The sequence below is a fragment of the Mustela nigripes genome, chromosome 6, assembly GCF_022355385.1.
Source record: "Mustela nigripes isolate SB6536 chromosome 6, MUSNIG.SB6536, whole genome shotgun sequence".
NCBI classification, from domain to species: Eukaryota; Metazoa; Chordata; class Mammalia; order Carnivora; family Mustelidae; genus Mustela; species Mustela nigripes.
In genome coordinates, this window is record NC_081562.1 from 53,045 (window position 1) to 74,920 (window position 21,876).

Genomic DNA, 21,876 nt, shown 5'->3' on the forward strand with positions numbered 1-21,876 from the left:
TTTCAAAACACTTGGGGTCACGCGATGACGCAGTGGAAGACCCAATGCCTGGCTTCTAAAAGGCAAGTACTGTCTGACCCCACAGAGTAACACTCACTTCTGGTTCTAGAAAGGGCTGCTGGTCACAGTACCTGTCCCTGTGGCCACAGGATAGGCACACGGTCCCCCAGGTTTAATTTTGTCCTTGACCCTAATGGAAGAAGCAAATGTCTCAAATACGAGTGTTCCAAAGCCCAAGCGAGAAAGGTAGGAAATTGCCAGACAAGTAAGACTATAGGGACAGAGGGTACGGTCCCAGGGGCTACTAGGGGCTTGACTCAGGCCCAGGCAAAGCTCCCATCACAGGGAGCAGGATGAGGGGTTCCCCACCCCATGCCCCTCCCCCCACCTCCCTCCCTGCCCTCTGCCATTCCCACCCCATATGCCCTCCTGCTTACCCCAGCCTACTTCCTGCTCTTCACTTCCAAACCCTACCCCCGCCCACCGGACTAGTCCAACTCCCACCGCATCTTTCCTCACACTAATCCCTCACCCCTCTCCAGAGAGGTCCTCTGCAGAGCAGACACCGTGTCCAGCCAGCCAGCCCAAGTTGTCCACAGGACCTCGGACAGGGGTGGCTGGGGTGAGGGAGGGTTAGGGCTACAGCCTCTGCTCCAGGCCTGAGGAAGAGCATTGGTGAGTTTCTTGGGGGCCCCAAAAGGACATCCCGAGGCCAAGAGGAGACCTTTGCCCTGAGTGAGAATGTCTTTGCCCCAAAGTGTTTGGGGCTGCAACTCCCCAGCCCTGAACCTACACTTTCCTCTGCCACATCTTCTCTCAAGGGGTGTGTGCATGTGTGTGCACGCACGAAGGGTCTGACTCCCCTTCTGAGGGGAGGGGCATATTCATCTTCTCCCCCAAATCTCTTGGGAGTCAGAGTGGGTGTTGCCGTGTCCCCGGAAGGCTGCCTCTGCCCTTGCTCTTACTTTCTTCTGTCGGAAGCTGTGCTTACCCCAAGCTCGGACCCAGCCCCAGAGCGACTTAGGGCTCCGCGTGCAGCTCTGAGGATAACAGCCCCCACCCCCAGCAGAGGCTTAGGTCCAGAGCAAGTCGGGGTCCTGCCTCCACCCCTACACTGAGAGCCCCTTGCCCAGATCCCAGATTCCTGACTTCCTTCATGGCCTCTTGTTAGATGACCACAGTTTCTAACTTGAAAGTGAAACTTAAAAATTTGAAAAAATTGGAAATTTGAAGTTGTGGGGCTTTCTAGACAAATGGCAAATCTCTCAGGGTCCAAGCCTCACAGGCCCTTCCCCACTCCCTCCCAGGCCGTCCGGACCTGGCTCACACCCTCAAAGCCCCTCTGCTGCCCCCACGTCTTCTCAGTGAAGACACGGGAGTTCATGCCTCTTCTACCCACTTTGCTCCCTCTGGGATCTTCACACTTTCCCGTGGTGTCTCCCACTGGCCCCACGCCTGACCCAGCAATAGCCCCAGTCAAGGTCCACATTTATCACCGTGTCCTATCCGCACCCCCCCTCGCCTTCTGACCGGTGCCTGATGTGTCTTCTGCGGGGGTGGGGGGGGGGGCAGCCGCGCCCGCCCTCCCTCAGCTCCCATGGGGCCTCCTGAGCCCACTCTGCAGGAGAACACCCACCACTGGCCACACTGTGACTCCTCCTCCCACCCGCTGAGATGCCTCTGCCCTTCCTGTGGGCGGAGCACTCCCCACCATGTGCCACAGCAGACTTGCCACAGGGCTGGGGGGGGGTGGCAGGTGGAGGCTCCTGAGACGGTCAGCTCGGAGGGGAGAAGGAAAGCCTGAACAACAGCAGGAGCCATGGGGGCAGGACAGCTGGGACAGACAAGAGAGGGTTCAAAGACAGGAGCCACAGGATTCAGAAACAAAGGGACATGGCGGGGGAGGGGTTGCAGCAGGGGTCACAGAGGACAGACAACCGGACTTCTAGCCCAGGCCAGCTCCTTGGTGAGCTGGTAAACAGACGGAGAAACCTCCCAGGACCAAGCCCAGGCTGGGGTCCTGCAACAGTGCCAGATGAGACGAGAAGCGGAGCGTGTGGCCATGGAGACCGGCAAGGACACCGGGTCGGAGGTCTGAGAGTTACCAGCGCCCAGGCGTGGATACTTGTGACAAGATTCGTCAAAGGAACAGCAGTTTGTGCTCCTAAGAATTCCTCAAACAGGCAACTGAAAAAGTTTCATTTCTTATAAATTTATTACATAATAATATTATAATAATTATTAATAATAATAATATAAGAAACATAGATCTCTGTGGGGTGTATCACAACATCAGGGTCAGGAGGCCTCAGGACTGGAGTAGGGGTGAAATCCCCTGGATGGAACTCCATACAAAAGGAGGGTGAAGCGGAACTGACCCTGTAAAGTTAAAAACCCAAATTGAACGGAACCAAAAACCCACAGGTGAGTGTGAGACCGAGTGTGTATGTGGCAGTCTGTTACAGTGACTGCTGCCGTGTGTGTGACCTGGTCTGTTGGTGAAGGGGTTACTGGGTGTGACTCTGCCCAGGGAATGGGGCCGGTGGGCCAGGGCGGGGCGGGCGGGCACAGACCGGCGTGCCAGGCCCCTGGGCTGTGAAAACTTCAGTTTTCTGTGTTTTTTTTTTTTTTTATTAAAAAAAGCTAGAAATATAAACAGAAACTTGTGAGTGACGTGGATGGAGCTTAATCCAGACTCCAAACCCTAGGTTTAAAAACGTCCCAGGGCCCCCCCACCCCACAGATCATTGCTGAGTGTGAGGAGTCACAGTAAGGGGGGCTGGGGTGTCCTCTGGGGTCTTTGCCTCTCCCCAGGGCCTGCAGTGGCCTGACTCTAGGGGTCCTCTATGATCCCCCCAGAAGCCCAAGGTTGGGGGGGGCATTGCCTCCAAGGGCCCCTGGGAGCCTGTCGCAGCAGCAGAGCTTCACCAGGGAGGCGGCTCTGGAAGGACAGGCTGGGCAAACAGCAGGTCCTAGGGTGCCTCTGACTTTCTTTGGAAGTGGGGATGTGCTTCCATGGCGCACACCCATACGCGCACCCCGCCCACACTGCTGGAGACCCCCCCAGGTCCGGAGTAGCCCCGGGACCGCGCTCCAATCAGGCACACCCAGGGCTCCCATGCACTCAGCCGCACCCAGAGCTTCACACGCTCGCTCATGTGCGCACACACACAGGGCAGGAACAGGAGACTTTGGGGTCTGAGGCAGGGAGTCTTCTCTGCTGTGGTTGCCCAACAGCGTGGGGAGGAGGCTAGACCCCTCCTGGGAAGGGGCCACGTGAGGGACTTGGCTGGGGGGCGGATGCCAGGGCTCTGCCCCTCCCCAGGGCAATGGTCACCCAGGTCACCTGACCTTGCTAGTGCCCAGCAGGACTCTGCTGCCTGCCGCCCCTCCTCGCAGCACCTGAAGGGTCGGTGGGGCACACTATAGCTCAGCGATGGGAGAGGGCCAAGCCATGGGCCCCAGGGTGGGCTACTAGGACCCTGGCCAACCCCAGACCAGCTGGAGCGTCCCCCGCCCCACGTGGGGTGGCAGTGGCAGTGAGGGGCCAGAGATGGAAGACTGGGCAGCAGCAGCGGAACCAGTGGGGGGCTGTAGGGGGGGGAAGGGAAGCTATTAAGGACAGAGATATTTGTTCCTTTTCTCGTTCCAAATATAGGGTGGATTAAAATATGCAAAACAGGGGGGCTCCTAGGCCCCCAACCGAGAACCCCAAGTCTCCCCCCTCCCCCCGAGTCACCAAGGTGTGTCCTGACCTCGCATGCTGGACTAGGTCCCCCCCTCTGGGAAAGTAGCCACCAGAAGCTGTGCGGGAGATGGTCAGGCCGGAGCACCCCACCCCCAACCCTCTCCCGCTCCAGCCCCCCTGGCCCTCGCCCTTCCTGACCGTGTGCTGGGTGGGACTCGCCGGCCGGGGAGGGCACTAAGCAATGTACAGGGCAAGTCTCCGAGCAACAGCAAACAGGACGATTCATGCAACATTCCTGGCCCGGGCGCCGTTGTGGGGGGCGGGCCGAGCCCGCGGCCCGGGGGTCGGGGTGGGGGGCCCTGCCGGCAGGGCGCGGCTGGGGCGTGGGGAGGGGGCGTCAGCTGCCGTCCAGCTGCCTGAGCGCGCGCTCGATGTTCATGCGGTGGCCCACGCGCGTGACGCCCAGCTCCACGAAGTCGTCCTTGGTGAGCGCCGGCAGGTGCGCGCCCTCGATTTCGTGGTCCTCGAAGCGGTCGCGGTGCTCGCCCAGGTGGATGCTCTCCAGCCAGTCGCCCACGTCGAACTTGCTCCAGAGCTGCAGCGGCTTTTGTTGGAAGGGCCGGCGCGGGCCGGGGGCCCCGGGGCCGGGGCCGGGGCCGGGCGCTGGCGAGGGCAGCGGCGACGGCGAGGGCGAGCGGCTGCGTGCGCTCACGCTGCGCACCACAAAACGCACCTCCTTCGGCTCGTGCGGGATGGAGAGGCTGGACGACTTGAGGATGGTGGGAGGTGTGAGGCCGAAGGGCCGCCCCGCGCCCCCCGCGCCCGCCCCCAGCCCCTCCACCCGCTCCAGCGACGCGGGCTTCACTGGGCTCGGGGCGCGGCGCGCCACGGGGTAGCGGCCGCCGGGCCGCACCGGGTAGGAGGCCCCGCCGCCCGGGCCCCCGGGGCTGCGCTGCGCTGAGATGGTGCTCAGCTCACCGAGGCTGCTGAAGAGCCTGCGGAGGGAGAGGGGGTCAAGGCCAGGTGAAGGGCGCCAGGAGACGCGGGGGCAGGCGGAGGGGGCGCGGCTCGCGGCCCGGAGGACGCTGGGGGCGGAGCTTGGGGCTGGGGGCTGGGTGGGCACCAGGAGACGCGAGGGCAGGCGGAGGGGAGCGCGGGAGGCCGCTCGGGTGGGGGTGGGGGGGCCTAGGGGCGGGGCCTGGGGCGGGGCTCGGGGTGGGCGCCAGGTGACGCGGGGGGCAGACGGAGCGGGGCGCGGCCCGCGGCCAGGAGGACGCTGGGGGCGGAGCTTGGGGCTCGGTAGCCTTAGGGCCACCGGAAAAGAGGTGGGATCCGAGGATTACGACGGCCATTCTGTCTGGCCCCCAGGGTCAGAGCCAGGGCCCTGCTGGGGGAGAAGGGGACTAGATTGAATGGGATATAGAGTAAAACCAATCCCCCTTCGCAGCCCAGCGGAGGAAAGGCAGCCTTTCGCGGCAAAGGGAAGACCGCCCCAACCCTGACAGCCTCCCACACTGGCCCTGGGCACTGCCCCATCCACCCGTGCCCTGGAGGGGACGACTGTGGCACTACCCCTCACCACTCCCACACACAGCTCTGTGCCCCTGAGGAAACCCAGAGGAACCTGGGCGGGCTTCAGGGATGGCTGAGTCGTGATGACGACTGCTGGTGGCACAGACTGACCGAGCCCATGAGTCAGAAACAGACACCAGGCAGCGTTCATGCCCACGCAGAGCAGCCGCGTGTGCAGGACAGGTGTGAGGCAGCGACACACCCATGACACGCGGCCTCCCTGCACAGGACAGCACACTGCAGCCGCAGGAACACCCACACGTGTCACAGACATGCAGCAGTGTGGCAGGAATGGCAGTGGACTGCTTGTGAGAGACGCACGTATGTGCAGACACACACACACACACACACACACACACACACACACACACAGCGCTTCCCTACCCAACATCAGCTGACGGGACCGAGAGTCCCGCTCCCTCGTCCCTCCCCCTTCCTTTCCGTTCTCCGCCCCAGTTGCGCCCGGGGAAGTCCGGGGAGGGGGCTGTCCGTGGGACAGAAGCCCCACGAAGCGGAGCAAAGCGGAGAGCAGGGCGCCCGGGACAGCGCACGGACAGTGAGAGGCATGGGATGGGCATGCTCACTTACACAGCCGGCGCTCGGGACCACCGCGCAGCTAGACAGAGCAGCCACATGCAGATGGGCAGGAGAGAGCAATGAGAGAGAGTGTTAGCAGCCAGGGCCGCAAGGCAGGCACATGGCCCCCAGTCACAGCTACAGTGTGCCAGCCAGGTGCAGGGCTCCCTGGCCAGACACCCACGGGAGGAGGGACTCAGGTGTGGTGGGAGGAAGGCACCCTGGAGCCACTCCGGAAAGGGAACTGCAGGCCAGACCTGGGCGGGTCTGGATGGATCCCTGGTCTACCTGTGGGACCTATTTTGGAGTTTATGACGGGCAGATCAGAGCGGTGCCCATCCACTGGCTTTACTTGGACCACTGTGAGGCAATGCTTCCTGTTCCCGTCCACTGTCTGCGGTCTGACCGGCCTCTCGCTGGCTGCCGTCCCACCTCCCTCTCCCTGCCCCTGCCTAAGCCAGCCGCAGGACCCTCCTCTGGGCTCTCCCACCTTTGTGCAATCCTGACTGGTGCCAGTCCCATAGGGCTCAGGGCACCCTCAGCACCCTTCCTCCCCTTCATGTGGGCTTTGTCTTTTCCTCTCACACCTGCGCAAGGTCAGCCTCTCCCTGGAGATCCAGCTCCATCTCCCACTCATCCTCGATTCCAATTTCCAACTCCCTCACCTCCCACTGGCTTCTCTCCCCAGCCTCCGTCCCCTGCCTCCTCCCATCACTCAGACCCACAGCAGAGCCTCTAGACCAGGCCTCCCACACACACGACCCCCAGTGGAGAGGGGCTCCTAAGGACACCTGGGGTGCTCTCAGGGGACAGACACCAACCAGAAGAAACCCTCCCTACTCCCACCACACCTGTCCTCCCTGGTACCACCTAGGCTTTGGGGCAAAGTAGGGGAAGGGGAGGATTGCCAGGGAGATGTTGCAGCAGGTGGTGGGTGCCCAGGTGGTGGTGATTGCTGGAGGTGCAGGTGGGGGGCAGTGCTGGGTAAGATGCTGAGGGAATGGTGCCCAGGATAGCCCCACTAGAGCCCTCACAGTGACCCCAGCCCAAAGCCCTGCATCTCAGGAGGGAACCCTGCCTAGCCCTGTCCCAAGGGCTGGGTTTCAGTGGAACCATGTGGGTGTGCCTGGAGCCAAGGGTCGACAGAAGCATACTGACAAGTTGGCAGGACCACAGCCTAGCTGGGAAGGCAGAGAACAGGGTGGGTGCTGGGTAGTGCAACGGAGAGACTTGGCCTGAGCCCAGAGCAGAGTCTGGGTTCCAGGAGGCCTTTCTGGCCAGTGCTGGAGCCTTCCTGCCTGGCGGAGGGGGCAGCTGGCTCTAGTAGCACCCACGAAGACCTCCTGAGGAGAGGTGCTGGGGGCAAGAAGATGAGCCCTTGCCAGGAGGTGCCCTGGTCCACCAGGCTGGGAGTGGAGAGAGACGGCCAGTCCCAAAGGTACCCTGGCACGCTGGACGTGGGAGGACACCTAGAAGAAGAGCCTAAGGAAGTCTGGGCGCTCCCAAGGCCCCCGGACACAGCAGGGCGTGGCCGAGGGGTCCCCATGGCCCCAGTGTCTGCTCCTCCTCCCCTTCCTTTTGGGGAACAGGGAACAGCCCACATCATCCCCTGGACAGGAATTCCAGCAGTGTCCATAGCCAAGTTTCCATGCCCTTCTGCACACCCATCACTGTCCATCACTGCTCTCAGCTGTCTGATCACACCACACACACACCCCCAGCCAGGCCCAACCATGGCATGGTCACATCACAGCACCCACCAGCCTCCCAGAGGGCTTCTGGGCTGCCCACCCTCTAACAACCGGTACCTCACCAGGCACCCCTGAATGCTGCCAGCAGCCTCCTCCAGATGGCTCGGCAAGGCTCCGTGCCCCGGGCACCTCTTCCACCAACATCTGAATGTGGTACTGTCTCACTGCCTCATGACTCTTCAGCCACTGAGGTCTGGCCTTGCCCCCCGCCCACACACACCCCTGTAGTTACCAAAGGAGCACCAGGACCCCCTGCTGACCTTTCTTCCACCCCTTCTTTCCTAGACAGGTTTTGCGGATTCTCCTTTTGTTCCCCACTTTCCTCTGGGCGGGGTGGTGCATTCCCCTGTTAGCTGTGGCTCCATGAGAGGCCCAGCTAACCTCTGAGCGCCACTTCTCCACGGGGACCAAACACGCTCTCCCTTCACCCAGTCCTCCCCACATCAGGGACCCGGGAGCCACCATCAGCTCCTCCTTCTTTTCACCTGGAAGGCTCCTAGCTTTGCCCCAGGTCCTCATCCCCACTCCCACCCCTCAGCCACCGAAGGGTCCACTCATCTGAGGGTCTCGCTCAGGACCGCTCAGCTCATTTCCTAACGGTTCTCCTTGACTCCTAGTCCTTAGCACAAAACCAGGAACACAACTTATACTGAAAAAAACGCCATCCAACAAAAATCATTTGACATATCTCTCCCAGGCTTAACTACCTGTTGGCCCACGGGTACCAACAGACGAGAAAAAGCCAAGCTCTGGTCCTGGCATCTGGCTCCGGCCTTCTGCTGCTGCACTCAACGCAGGGCAGGTCTGGGTCTGGGGACTTCTGTGGTCTGGGAGCCCTGCCCGGGGAGAGGGTGCTCAACAGCAGCACAACTAGACACAGACTTGCAGGCTCCGAGGCGCCCCCTCTCCAGCCTGGCGCCTTCTCACCGCCCACATCCACTCACAGCTGCGACCTCAGCACACTCCCGGTGTCTCTGCGTCCCCTCATCCGAGAGCCCTTCCTGCCCTCCCAGCAGGGTTCAGGGCTCTTGAAGGAAGGGACCCGCGTGCGTGGGAGCCATGAGGACAAAGCCGATCCTGGCCCCAGTGCCCCGCCTGTCATGCAACAGTGTCCACCAGGTCCCGGGAGAAGCCCAGCAGGCCTTTACCACCGGCCGTCACACCGGGTTGGATCCAGATCCCTGCCAATTGTGGCAGAAAAACGGGGCCCACAGAAGGTCACCAGAGCGAGGTTCCTACCCCGTGATGGGAGAGTGTGACCCTTATTAGTGACTGTCTGAGACCTGACAGCTGAGAGGCCACAGCACAGAGCACATCAAAGGGCAAAGATGTGTGCAGGACATACACCCTCTGACTTCATATTTGCAAAGCTATGTCTCCAGGAATGTCTTCCAGTAAAACTCGATGTGGGGGCAGACGGATGTAAAACTGAGACCGCAGAACTTGGTGTCCCTGTGGAGCTCGGAGCCACCAGGGACTTCAGACCACATGCGGGATTCCAATCCACCCGTGCAGTGTGGAAGACAAACGGAGTTGGGTGCACGTGTGGGCCTCAAAGACCATGGTGGGGCTCTGAGAAGATGGAGGTTCTGTTTATAACCAGAGCTAGACGTGAAGCTGGAAGCATCAAGCCGGTGGATAGTCTGGGATTGATGTTCCAGAAAGCCAGAGGTCCTGGACCTTCTACCTGGAAAGATGGCCCCAGTACAGAAGAGCCAATCATTTCAAGTTCCTGAGCTTCCAGTCTGTGGCACACAGGGCAGCTTGAGCTGCCAAGAAGATCCAGGGCTGCAGAAATGTCTTGGGACTAAACTGCATCGGGGCTGTCAGTGGGGAAGTGAGCGGAAGGGGTGTTTACTGTCCTGGGATGCCCACTGGGTGAAGAGAGGGACAGGCCTGGAGCTGAAATCAGGGAAACCCGGGGACCAAGGCTCAGAGGTGTGACCCCCCAGGTGGCCAAGGATATTACTCGGGGGCCTCTGCCAGGAATGGTCCTGGGAAGAAGGATGTCAGGACCAGATGTCAGGATTTCCACACTTTGAACACCCCTCTAAGAGACAGTGTCACTAGCAGTTCAGCATGAAACGAGAGGTGAGTGCTAGATTCTGGCCATAGCCGACTGCAGAGCAAGAGCAGCGAGAGGAAGACGCCAGGGCCCCCACCAGCCACACAGACTCCACGTGGCCACAGCATCCCCTGCTCGGCCCCCAGCCGGGAGCCAGAAGCGAAGGGTGGGCAGTGGGGCCCGCTCCCCAGGGCTGTGGTTTCACCCAGGTCTGAGGGCAGGAGGGGGCACCGAGGGAGAAAAGAAGTGTGAGCGGGAGCAGAAAGGAGTGCAGGGGGGCGTGGAAAGGGGAAGGCAGGGCAGAAGGATGGCCCAGGAGGCGGGACTGATCCAGTGGCACTGTGGGGACTCGGGCATCAGTGATTTCAGAGAACGCATGCTGTCCGGGATACACGTGACCCGTTAAGGTGTCAGTCTAACAAATGAACACGTGTGCAAAGGGACTACCGCTGTCACCAGAAGGGCTTTCACAACAGAGGCTCCAGACTACGGTGAACAGAGACTCAGGCTTAGGGCCAGGTACACACCACCACCTCCTGGCTGCAGCAGACTTGCTCACACGCTTCGTTCTCACGCCTGTAAGATGGAGAGTTTACTGCTGTCCCTCCAGCAGAGCTGCTGCAGAGGTGAAACATGGGCCCTGTCGTCTTCTAGGGCAGCAGCTGGCACTCTTTTCTTGAAGTTTATTTATTGAGAGAGAGAGAGAGGGCAGGGAAAGGGGCCCTGGGAGAACCTCCGGCAGACCCCCCACCGAATGCGGCGTCTGACACAGGGCCCGATCCCACAGCCCTGAGATCATGCCCTGAGCTGAAGCCAAGAGTCGGACGCCCAAACGACCACACCCCTGGGGTGCCCCTAGCACCTGGCACTCTTATTTCCCACAAAGGGCCTGGCTGAGCACACACAGTGAGAGCCTGCTATGCTGCAGGCCTGAGCTCTGTGCTTCAAGGTGACGCCGTGTGTCACCCCCGTCATGTCACAGGAAAGGGCTGATGTTCACAGAAGGGAAGGGGCTGGTTGCAGACTACCAAGCTCAGATGCAGCCAGCTGAGAGGTGGGGTCCAGGGTCCTCTGGCCCCAAGCTGATGCCAGGGAATGAAGCCAGCTGCTGAAGTTGGGAAGGGCCCTGTCACAGGGACCTCTGTTGTTCTAGGTCATCTGGCATCTGGAACCCAAGAACCTCCCTCCCTCACTCTCAGCACCTGTCTGCTAGGGGAGGCAAGCCCAAGCCTCGGCTCCCAGGACAGAGATGACTCAGGCCTGGCCAATGGCAGCCTCACTTCTCCCTGACCACAGTGACTCATTCAGAGGAAAGCAGGGGACCCACGTGAAGCCAGTCAGAGGCTGGAGCTTTGTAAAAAGTACTGAGCAAAAGTGGCTTACTTTCCTGCGGACCCATGGAAAAGGGATGTGAAATCTGCAGCGGCGGGCCTTGCCCTTCCCCAGCCCGCGTCCAGAAGAGAAAACAAACCAGCTGGTTTGTTCCATTCCAGAACCATGGAACTCGAGATCCTTCCCCAGACGCCTACGGGAGCCGGCAGAGCAGATGACAAGCCCCGGCCTCACCTGAGCCTGACCATGGGGTTCAAGAACCAGTAACCCTGAACCGACCATGCACCGTCCCTCAGTGGTCTTGGTCTTAAGCCGCCTCCCTAGATCTCACATCACAAAAGACAGTGCTTAATTCAGCTCAGTTCTTTCATCTGTTCAGCAAATGTTTATTGAGGGCCTGCATGGTACCAGGCATGGTGCTGCCCACTTTAAATGGCTTTAATTTGCATTGGAGCCAAGGGACACAGAGGAATGGAGGGCCTGTCGAGGGAGGAGAAGCAGAAATGAAGACGGGCTGGTCGGGGTGGGGGTTGTCAGGGAACCACCGCCCTTAGGGGCCAGGTCCTGCAGAGGCCCAGGACCTGGACTGTTCATCCCAAATGGACACCCCTGGCCATGCCTCCTCTCGGGGCATTTTCAACAGTGCCCTGCTGGAAAGAGGGCTTTCACATTCAGCTGGAAGCTGGAAGAGGCCTTGCGGGGAGAGAGCCCCCGAGCAAGCGCCCGAGATGACAGGGGCTGAGGGACAACATTCCTGGACTACTCAGGAGAGGCGCCGCGAGCTCCCCAAGCCCCAGTTCATCTTTTGAAGAAGGTAAATCAGACAAGCCTCTGAGTAAGACCCAAACCCCTCACTGCTTTGGGAAGTCTGCCTTCTGAGGCCAACAGGAAAGGGCCTGCTAAGCTAGTCTTCAGGGAACGAGGAGGAGGAGCCAGGCGGTGGCACCCCACACACTCCCCACAGAGCCCGAAGAGGGAGGAGGGCCTACGGGGCACAGAAGGCAAAGGCAGCTTGAAGAGGGCCGACAAAGGCCCGCCAGGGGATGAGCAGCTCTGCCTCAGACCGGCACCACTGGGCAGGAACCAGCTCTCCCACATAGTTATGGAGCCCACAGGCCCAAGAGGCCCTTTCAGGAGCAGAGCCCTGGGAATGGGGTCCTCAAGGAAATGTCCAAGGGATCAGCCCAGGGGCGTTGGCGGCTCTCTCTACCAGAGCAGCACCCCAGCCCCTTGCTCAGCCCCTCCCGTCTTGGGTCCCCACCCTGGCTGGGAGGTAGGAAGAGAGGACAGACAGACAGACAGACAGACAGTGGAAGTATGGAGAAAGCGAGAGGGCAGATGGAGGGTGCAGAGGCAGTGCGACTTCCACCAAAGAACGGCTTCTAAATGCATCTGAAAACCATGCACTGGGCTCTGTTTAAGGGACACGGAGGCAGAGCGAGAGACAGCAAACAGGAAGCTGGTGGTGTGTCGTAAAAGGAAAAGGAATCCGTGTTCCCTAAGCCTCCAAAGGAAGCAAGGCCAGAGGCAGCTCCAGGAGTGGTGGTAGCAGCCATGTGGCCATGGGGGGCGGGGGGCAACTCCAGAATGGACCAGAGAACAACCCTTGACAGCCGAGGCAGCTTTAGTCAGGAGCAAGAGAGTGACAGCCCACGGGAACCCGCGGCAGGGCATCTCCAGAAGGGCTGTGGAGGTGTTCACGCCCCACTGGGGCCCCTCCTCGGCGGCCAGCTCCCACTCCCAGCACCACAGGGATGGAGAGAACAGCAGCCCTGACACTTCAGACCCCCGAAAGAGACTTCTGTCTCAGACAGACGGCAAGGGCGAACAGAGGACAGAGTGGACAGGTAAGGGATGCCACGGACAGGTAAGGGACAGGATGGACTGTGGAGGGGGAACAGAGGATACCGTGGACGCACGAGAGGAAGACCACAGAGGGGCTGTGGACCCGGGACAGGACCCTCCCCACACCGCCCTGCTCACCGAGCTGCCGCGATGGGCGACTTCTTGGCAGGGTCCAGCAGGCCGCCCAGGCCACCAGCCGGCTCTTCCCCCAGGGAGCGTGTGTCTTTGTTCAGCTGCTGCAGGCGGGAGCTGAGCTCACTGATCACAGCTGGTTTGTCATCTTCGGGCCCAGGGAGCCCCCGGCTCTCCACGGGGTCCCCCCACAGCTTGGACCTTCTCTGGAAGAGGTAGCGAGGGCGAGCAGGCCCGGCAGCGGAGGCCAGCCCAGCGGAGGCGGCATGGTGCTGCTGGGCCATGAGCTCGCTGTCCGAGGACTGCTTCAGCAGCGGGTCCCTGAAGGTCACCGGCCCCTTCCCCAGCGGGGACTTGAGCTTGGGCTTGGGAGGCACTGGTGGCTTCTCGAGTAGAAAAGTGTGTCCGTCGGCGAAGGAGGTGTGGGTGTCGGTGAGCTCCCCGCTCTCCGAGCTCAGAGTGGACATGCTGGACACCGTGGAGATAGTGCTCGTGGTCTCCAGGTGGGGGTCGCTGGAGCTGCGCGTGTCGGCCTCCTCCACCCCTGAGTCAGCCGCAGACTCGGGGGCGGGGGGTGGCTCGCTGCTCGGCTTCCCTGAGGCCGGGCCTGGCACCGTGGTGGGCGAGGGACCTGGGCCAGGAAGTGGGGTGGCCAGCAGGACCCCGTTGGCAAACTCTTCGGGAGGCGGCACCAGCCCAATGCGGGCCAGCTCCTCCCTGGTCTCCTCGTCACTGGAGGACAGCTGGGCAGGCGGCAGGTTCACAGCAAATACCAGCTCCGGCTCCTCCTCGGAGCTGCCCTGGCCTGGCCCGGGTTCGCTGGGCGGGGCGCTGCCAGGGGGCTGAGCCCGGGGACTAGCCAGGGGCTCCGCCACCACTGCTGACTGCGTGGGGGTGGGGGCCAGCTCTGGGGTGCCCGGACGCTCCTCTTCAGCCGCCAGCCCACTGGGCTCCTGCCCATTGCCGGTGGCGTGCACGACGATGAGGCCGGCTGGCCGCTGCAGGGACGTGTCCAGGACACTGAGGATCATGGACTTCTTGTCCTCTGGCGACTTACGCTCCTCCCGGGGTGCTTTCTCTGGCTCCCTGCGAGCAGGCACAGGAACCCAGGCCGGGCTCCTTGGGGAGAAGGCTGGGGAGGCCAGGGCCCCTCGCTCAGAGTCTCGGGCCTGGACATCCACAAACAGGGGCCCAGGGCGGTCAGCGTCAGGGCTGTGCACCGGCGTGGGAGACCGGGAGGGCGCCTGGGAGGCCAGAGCCCGTTCCCGGGCAGCCAGGGCAAGGGCCAGGGGGGAGCTGGGGTCCAGGGGCTTGCCGGTGAGTGGGTGAATGAAGGTGGAGCCTGAAGGCCCAAGGCTTGGGCCGCTGACCAATGGCTTCAGAGCAGAGACGGGGGAGGGCAGGAGCAGGTCACGGCCGGCGGTGGGGCCGGTCCCCAGAAGGCGCTCATCGATGGAGCGGGAGGGCTGCAGGGAGGGCAGGTCTGCGCTGGGCGGGCTGCCCTCGATGGCTCCCACCGACAGGAACACGGTGGAGCGGCGCCGCTCCTCCAGCCGCCGGTCCTTGCTGGGCCCCGGGCCCCCAAAGGCGAGGCCGGGGCTGTCCGCAAGGCCGTAGTCGAGACCACTTGGCCGAGGCCCCCGGTGCGTTGGGGAGGGCTCGCGGGCGAAGCTGCCACCGGTGGGGCCTGGGCTGCCCACGGCCAAGGCCGCTCGCTCCTGGGCGTCTTCTACCTGGAGCTGCTTCACCAATGGGCTCTTGCGGCGCTGAGGCTTGGAGGGCGCGAAGATGCTGGCGCTAAAGGCGCCCAGGTTGGCGTAGGGGCTGTCGGGCCCTGGCGGCCGCGGCCGACGCTTGGGACGCTCTGGCGGGGTGGCCGCAGGTGGCGGCCGGGGCACGTCGCCCATCTCCGGCGCGGAATCCTGCAGGATGATCATGGAACGCGCGCGCTTCTGCCGCTCGGGGTAGGGCAGCGGCCCCAGCGGTGCGCCGGGATCGTACAGGCCTGCGGCTCCAGCGCCCAGGCGCGCTTCCAAGCCGGGCTTGAAGCTGGAGCGCACTGTGTCGTAGGCGCGGCCCGGGGGGGGCGGCGGCGAGAAGGCGGGGGGCGGCCCGGAGTCGAAGTAGTAGGGAGCTGGTGGGGGTGGCGGTGCGGTCTGCGGCGGGGGCGGGATGCCGCGGCCCTCCCGCACAGGGTCTTGCATCGAAGTGCTCCTCGGGAAGCGTCCCTCCAGCAGGGACGCCAGCTTCTCGTCCTCCCCTGCGGACAGAGTAGGTCCAGTGAGACGAGGCCCTCGCGGACTCCAGCGCCCACCCTCTGCAGAGAGCAGCCGTGGTCCCAGACACAAAGGTTGCAAAGACACCCCCTTAGAAATTGGCGGGAAGCGCTAACTGGACTGGAAGGACGGAGTCACGGAGGGCTTGGAGGCTGGGGTTGGAGACCAAAGGGGAGGCGGAGAGCCCAGAGCATGGAATCCGAGGAAGGCCCCCAGTCTGGGCTCCTCTCCCAACACCCAGGCTCTGCACCCCAAGCCCCCAGCTGGGTTGGGAGGCTCTGGGGAAGACTTGGGGAAGGTATTCGTTCTGACACAAGGCCGAGGAGGCCTCCACCGATGGACTGAGAAAGGACTCAGGTATACGGGGTTGGGGCCAAGACCCGCCCAAGCCCCACCACACTGAGAGGGCCCGAACAGCATCCCAGTCGTGAAGACAGAGCTGCAGAGAAGAGGCAGGCGGCTGGCTTCCACCCCAGACTGAGCAAGGCCACACCACAACAGTGGAACAAGCAGGGGTTGCTGGGAGTTCCCTGGTGGCAACCAGAGACGGGAGGAAGGGAGAAGTTAGGGGATGCGCTCCCAGAGCAGGAGCGGTGCGACTGTGGTCACAGGGGAAGCCAACTGTGGCCACCTGTGCCAGGCATCTGGCAGAAAGACAGCTGGTGCCCAGGTGAGAAGGTGCTCTGGGAAGAGATAAGCCCGGAGACCCTCCATCCCAAAGACCCAGATGGACTGACTGAGAGACACTGCCCGGTCACTGTGGTAACCTTAGTGGTTAAATCTCAGTAACGTTGAGTGAAAAGGAAGGAGGAAGAATTAAAATGGCATTTTAGACTACGCACCTGATACACGTTTGAGTTTTACTCCCTACTGCCTGTGTGACCCCAGGCCAGGCCCTGAGCCTCTCTGAAACTTAATTTTATCTCATGAGCAACAGAGTCTTAAAATGACACCCACTCTGTCTGCCTCGATGTGCACGAGTAAGGCTCTGCGCGAGACTTGAGCTGGAATGCTCAGAGCCCTCACTGGCCTCTGCCGGGCCAGAACCTGGCAAGACCTCCCAGGTGTACTAATGGACACGGTGTGGACCCCTGTGCTACAGGCATGTTCCGTTAGGCTGCAAGTGCTCTGAGGAGAGTGGATGAATGGCCCGTCCGTGTGGACACACACGGTGTCTGGCAGAGTGCCTTGGGGATCTACACCCGGCTTCACTCTGTGCTTGGTCACATTTTTATGAACTCGCTACCATGCAGCTTGCCTGTTCCCAGCCACCCCCTCCTTTAGCCACTGGTTTGGTTGGCTCAGGCCTCCAACACCAAGCTACTGCCATCTTGTCCTGTACTACAGCTCTTGGACCCTGGGCACAGCAGAGATGGGCCTTCCTGGAAAGACTGAGGCTTGAACTCCAGCATTAGGGTTACCGGCTAGTGTTCCTTAACCTCCTCACATGCCAGTTCCCTAACCTCGGGAGGAATGCTGGCCCCTGTGCTGGGGTGCCAGTGCGGGGGGCATTTAAAGCATGCAGCACAGGACTGAGCACCTAGAAGTGTCCGGTGAGGAGCCTGAGTTCCCCATTCATTGTTACCACTTTTAATCTGCCGCCCCCTCCACTGGACACAGACGTTGGGGCCGGGTTCGCTGCAGGTCCCCTCCCCACTGCACTTACTGCACAGCACGTCAGCCCCCGCTGAGCTCCCCTAAGCAGATTTGCCATGCCGAATTCTAACTTAGGGTGCAGACAAGTCACTTGGCTGGGATGAAACGGGAAATCGGTTCTGTCACCAGCCCAGGTAATCTGGTAACACCTGCCCAACAAACACAGCAAGCATTTCTCCAACATTTACTGTGTGCCAGCTTCAGGGTGCAGAGCCTGTGTCTACCAATTCCAGCAGCTGTTGCCTGTCCTGTGCCCGTAGGACAGCCCACTGGGTCAGCCTCGGAGCAGCCTTGAAGGCAGGCACGAGACAGTCCTCAAGTTACTGATCAGGGCCCTGAAGTTTCAAGGACCAAATCGTGTGCCCATGGCCACAAGGGGGAAAAACCTTGGGAATCTGACACCTCGGCCAACATGTTGGTGACAAGCAGCAGGCCAGGGCCAGGAGACTGAAGATGAACCCCTCTCAGTCACTCATGGAGTCTGCACAGGAGGGTCCAGGAGAAAACCCACCAAGAGGCTCACATCCTACAGGGCAGACACTGAGATCTGCACCCGTGGCGGTCAGTTCCAGCATTGGGCTAGGTTGAGGGACAGGCCATCTGGGCAGAGTGAGGGCAGGTACAAAACAGCAAATTCTGGTACACCTGGTAAGAGGGAAATGGAGACAGATGCCTCCCAGATGAAGCAGGAGAGACCTGGGGCCGGTCCACAGGGTCCCAAGGCAATGAAGAGCCCTGTGGGTCAACCAGAGGGACGGAGGGTGATGTCTACTCTGCAGAAAGCCCCCATTGGCCAGACCTGAGCAGTGGGCTGGCCTGATATCTTACCAGAAGACGGGTAAGGCAGCTGTGTGACCTTGGGCAAGTCATTTTACCTCTTTACCTGTTTCCTCATCTGTAATACAGAGGTATTAATAATATTACCTCAACAGGGTTACTGAAGTCTTAAATGAGCCAGTGTGCAGGAAACAGTGGTGTAGTAAGTGCTAAGTAAGCATTACTTGGGTGGTGAACAGATCATGGGTGTGGTGGGGCACACATAGGCAGATGGACGGACAAGTGGACGGGTCTGTAGGTGAACGGATGCACAGGTGGGCAGGGGAGGGTGCCTAGATGCGATGAGCAGTGGGTGAGGCTTGAGATGACCCGGTCTAGAGAGACGGCTAAGTGGGGATGTGAGAGCAGCGCGGGGCATGATGAGGTCCCAAGGAGACAGGTGCAGAAGGCAAAGAAACTAAGGACACAGCTCTTCGAAGGACCCATGCTTAGTGGGGTGTGTTTTGGGGCAGGGGGGCATGAAAGACTGAACAGCCTGAAAACAGAGGGAAGAACCGAGAAACGTCCTAAAGCCCTGGGAAGGTGAGTGTCATGGAGGGAACAGAAAGACCAAATGCCGCTGAGGTTGGAGGGACTGGCCATGTGTTCACTGGAAGAATACCCTGGAAACCACTGGTGCCCGCTAGTGGGAGCGATTTCAGTTTTAGGTAGGGACAGAGCTAATCTGCGCCAGGCTGAGAAGCAGGTTGGGGACAGGGGACAGCACGCATAGGTGGCTTCTGGAGAAAACTGGCTGTGAAGGAGAAAAGAGATACAAGGCAATACCTAGGGCGAGGGGCAGGCAGGTTCAAAGGCAAGTCTAGGGTTAGAAACCTGACATATGTTCACGCTACAGAGGAAGCAACCAGGGTAGAAGACCCAGGGACAGGGATGCTGCTGTCAACGGAAGGCACAGGAAGGTGCCGCCACAGGACAAGAGGAGCAGAAGGGGTGTGCACACAGGACGGGGACGGTGGGTGGGGGCACACGGCGTGGGGAGAGGTGGATGGAGTAAGGAAGCCTCAAGGGTCTCTTTTGGCACAGTACATCTGAACACACCCCACGTGTGCCCACAAACAAGGAGATTCCTAGGCTGTGACTTGGGAGAGGCAGTTCTCAGAGGGAAACTGGAAACCCCAGTAGAAGGATTAGGGGAGACAGTGTCCTCCAGCCCCACATCCACCCCAGCCCCAGCCCCTTCCTTCCAGCCCCGTGCAGCCCCCAGCCCAGCCGTACCTACAGACTTGGTCCGTGGAATCCCCTTCCGCAGGGAGCCGGGCAGCTTTTCTGGGCCTGGGAGGCCCTGGCGCTCAAACAAAGACTGTGGGAGTTGGGGGGTTACACGGAGGCACGGGGGCTCCCAGTTATCCAGCCCCAGCCATCCTCCTCAGCCTGAGGTCAAACATCCCATGCACTAATTCCAGTGGGGCCAGCGCGGACGGGGCTTGACCTAAGACTCGGACCCAGGTCCTAAGGTCTCCAGGGAGCAGGGCACAGCCAGTGGGGCCCTGGGCATAGAGTATGGATAAGGTTGATGTGGATGAGGCTGGAGGAGTCGCCCAGAAGATGCCAAGTGAGAGCAGTGGCGGGGGGCACACTGTGTTGTACCCTTCACAAGGCCGGGGTGCTCTAGGTGGTCCTGGGTGTGACTATGCAGGAGATGCTGACCCACAGCCAGGGCAGTGAGCACCCAGCCTTGTGTTAACCTGTGGCCGTTCTAGGGGCTCAGATTTCCCCACATGTGGGCAGAGAACCCTTCACCCCCACCCCGGAGAGGAGGGTTCAAATGATGGGCTTCCACCCCAGAAGCACACACACACCAGCGGGGGACAGGGAGCTCTGACCCCCATGCCCCCCAGTTGCTGGGGTGACTTACACTGATCTCGGCGGGGGTGATCCTCCGACTTGTGGGCCGCTGTTTGACGGTGGCGGCTCTGGAGTCGGCATCTGCGATGTCTGGCCTCAGCGCAGGCTCCGCGGCGGCTGCCAGGATCTCATCCAGTTTCTCTGCACAGCCAAGGGAGGCACTGTCTCAGCAACCCGGACCCTAACTGGCTCCTTCCCTGTGCAGCCCCACTGCTGAGTCCTCCCCAAAAGACTGGTCCACGCGGGGCCACTCAGGGAGCCCCTGGACCCCGCCCACCCCATGTCCCTTCCTCTAGACCTGAGACCGGGGAGACCGGGAGCCAAGCAACATGCATCCCATCTGAGTCCCGTGACGGCTCTGTCCTCAGCAGCTGGGCCGGGTCACCCCTCCAGTCCCCCTCCAGGAGAAGCCTGACTGACTACTGGGGAGAGGACCCGGGGGGGGACCGCACTCTTCAGAGCCTGGGGGTGTCCTGAATTCGTTTCTCTTCGCCCTCTCCCTTTTCTCCTCAGCACCTGGCGGTCCTCGTCTGTCGGGGCCACTGCACCAAGAAACAAGCTGTTCATGGGCTGCAGACCCAGGACAAACCCTGGTCTACACCCGGCGCCCACAGAAGATACAAGTAAGTCAAGAACAACTGAACAGGGGAGCCTTCTGAAAACAGAGCTGTCGGCCCCAGACTAGGGACCTAAAGTAAAATGGCCCTAATGCAGATGAGGGGACCGGAGACCCTTGCCCCCCGCCGCCCCGTCTCCCCCCAAGAGCAGCCCCGCCCTGGGGGAGAGACAGGAGGAAGGCGCTGGGAGGGACAGTGCTGAAGGGGCTCCCAGCAGCCGAGGAGGAAGATGAGGAGGCTGACAGAGAACAAGGCCCAGGAAGAGAGAGAGGCACCAGGAGGCCTCAGGCTGCGTTCAAACCCATCCCAAAGAAAGGCTGTGTTTGCTTATTTTTATTAAAGCTATTTCATGTTTTTACAAATGGTGTTTTTCCTTATCACCATGACTTGGAAACTGTGTTAGATACGTGTGTCTGAGAACGAGCAACCTGGATGCCTGGGGCGGGCACTCAGGCCAGCATGTGGGGTGCAGGAGGGGTAGGGGCCAGCTCCTGCCCACAGCAGCCCCACCACACCCCCATCATCACTCAAGCTCTGAATCCCCAAGGCCTTAGAGGTTCTGGCATGGCTAGAGGACTGCGCGTCTGGTCACACTCAGCCTCGCACAGAATGCCCCCATCAGAGGACACAGTCAGCCCCAACACCTCCTACTCAGCGGTCACCATGGGGAAAGAAGTCAGCTCCTCCCAGCTGGCTGGCCCCCAACCCAGACCAGACCCACACAGCGTACCCACTCTGTCCTGACTTAACCTCTCTGTGCCTCAGTTTCCTTATCTGATAAAGCAAGCGTGAAAATGGCCGCTGCTTCAGTGTCTGCTCTAAGAACTGGCATGGACGTGAGAAGTGTTACACCTCCACCTGGCTCGGGGTGAGCCCTGAAGACATGCTGCCCGCATCTCCCCAGAGAGCCTGTGGGCTCCCAGAATGTGCTGCGTGTCCAGCCTGGGCCCTGAGTAAATACAGGAGCTCAACAAAGGGGACAGCTCACCAGCAGAACCCTAACCCACCTACAGATCTAGCTCACAGGTCCTGTGCATGCCTCCCATCACCACCGAGAGGGCTCGAAAGAGGTCATCTTCTTTGTTTTCATAAGGAAGCAAGGAATTTCCCTTTGGAAGCTGAACCCACCATCACCACCCTTGGTTCAGTCCTCGGTGACTTCCGGTTAGGAGAGCTTCCCATGCCCCTTCTCTCATTCCTCCAAAACATACAGAGAAGATGCTGGTGCAGTCCTCATTCATTCTACCCAAGAAGAAACAGAAGCTCTGAGAGAGAACGCGCTCCAGGTCACAGATCAAGTGAGAGATCAGACTTCACCGTGGTATCCAGAAACCGCAGACATAAAGACACGAACGGAGAAGAAACATTTCCACAGGGCATGAGTTCACCTGAGCCGTGCTTTCTAGAGGCTGCATCTCTAGGTCCGGAAGGACGCAATCCCAGAAACCAAAGCAATGCGTACATGACGTTGGCAAAGCAAATGTTGTTGGAAAAGGTTGGGGGCGGGGCGAGCGGGTGCTGAGGCCAGTCAAGAATTATTTCCAAAAGAGAAAAGAAGCAAGAATTCTGCAAACTACAAACTGGTGAGGTTGACAACAACATCCACCATTATTAGAAAATACAGTCTTCAATAAAGTATTTTAGATACTTAAAATGAAGGGGCGCCGGGGTGGCTCAGTGGTTA

At 60.7% G+C, this 21,876-nt stretch overlaps 1 protein-coding gene across 1 annotated transcript in view; it reads right to left on the reverse strand.

Annotated features, from left to right (window-relative positions):
- Positions 1–4,082: 4,082 nt before the first annotated feature.
- The window catches only part of SHANK3 (SH3 and multiple ankyrin repeat domains 3), a 47,616-nt gene continuing 29,822 nt past the window's right edge, over positions 4,083–21,876 (reverse strand). The window contains exons 19-22 of the mRNA XM_059404432.1: positions 19,586–19,716; positions 18,946–19,030; positions 12,968–15,221; positions 4,083–4,683 (exon numbers count right to left, since the gene is read on the reverse strand). Of these exons, the coding sequence (XP_059260415.1) occupies positions 4,086–4,683; positions 12,968–15,221; positions 18,946–19,030; positions 19,586–19,716 (3,068 nt within the window). The 3' untranslated portion in view covers positions 4,083–4,085. The remainder of the gene's footprint in view (positions 4,684–12,967; positions 15,222–18,945; positions 19,031–19,585; positions 19,717–21,876) is intronic.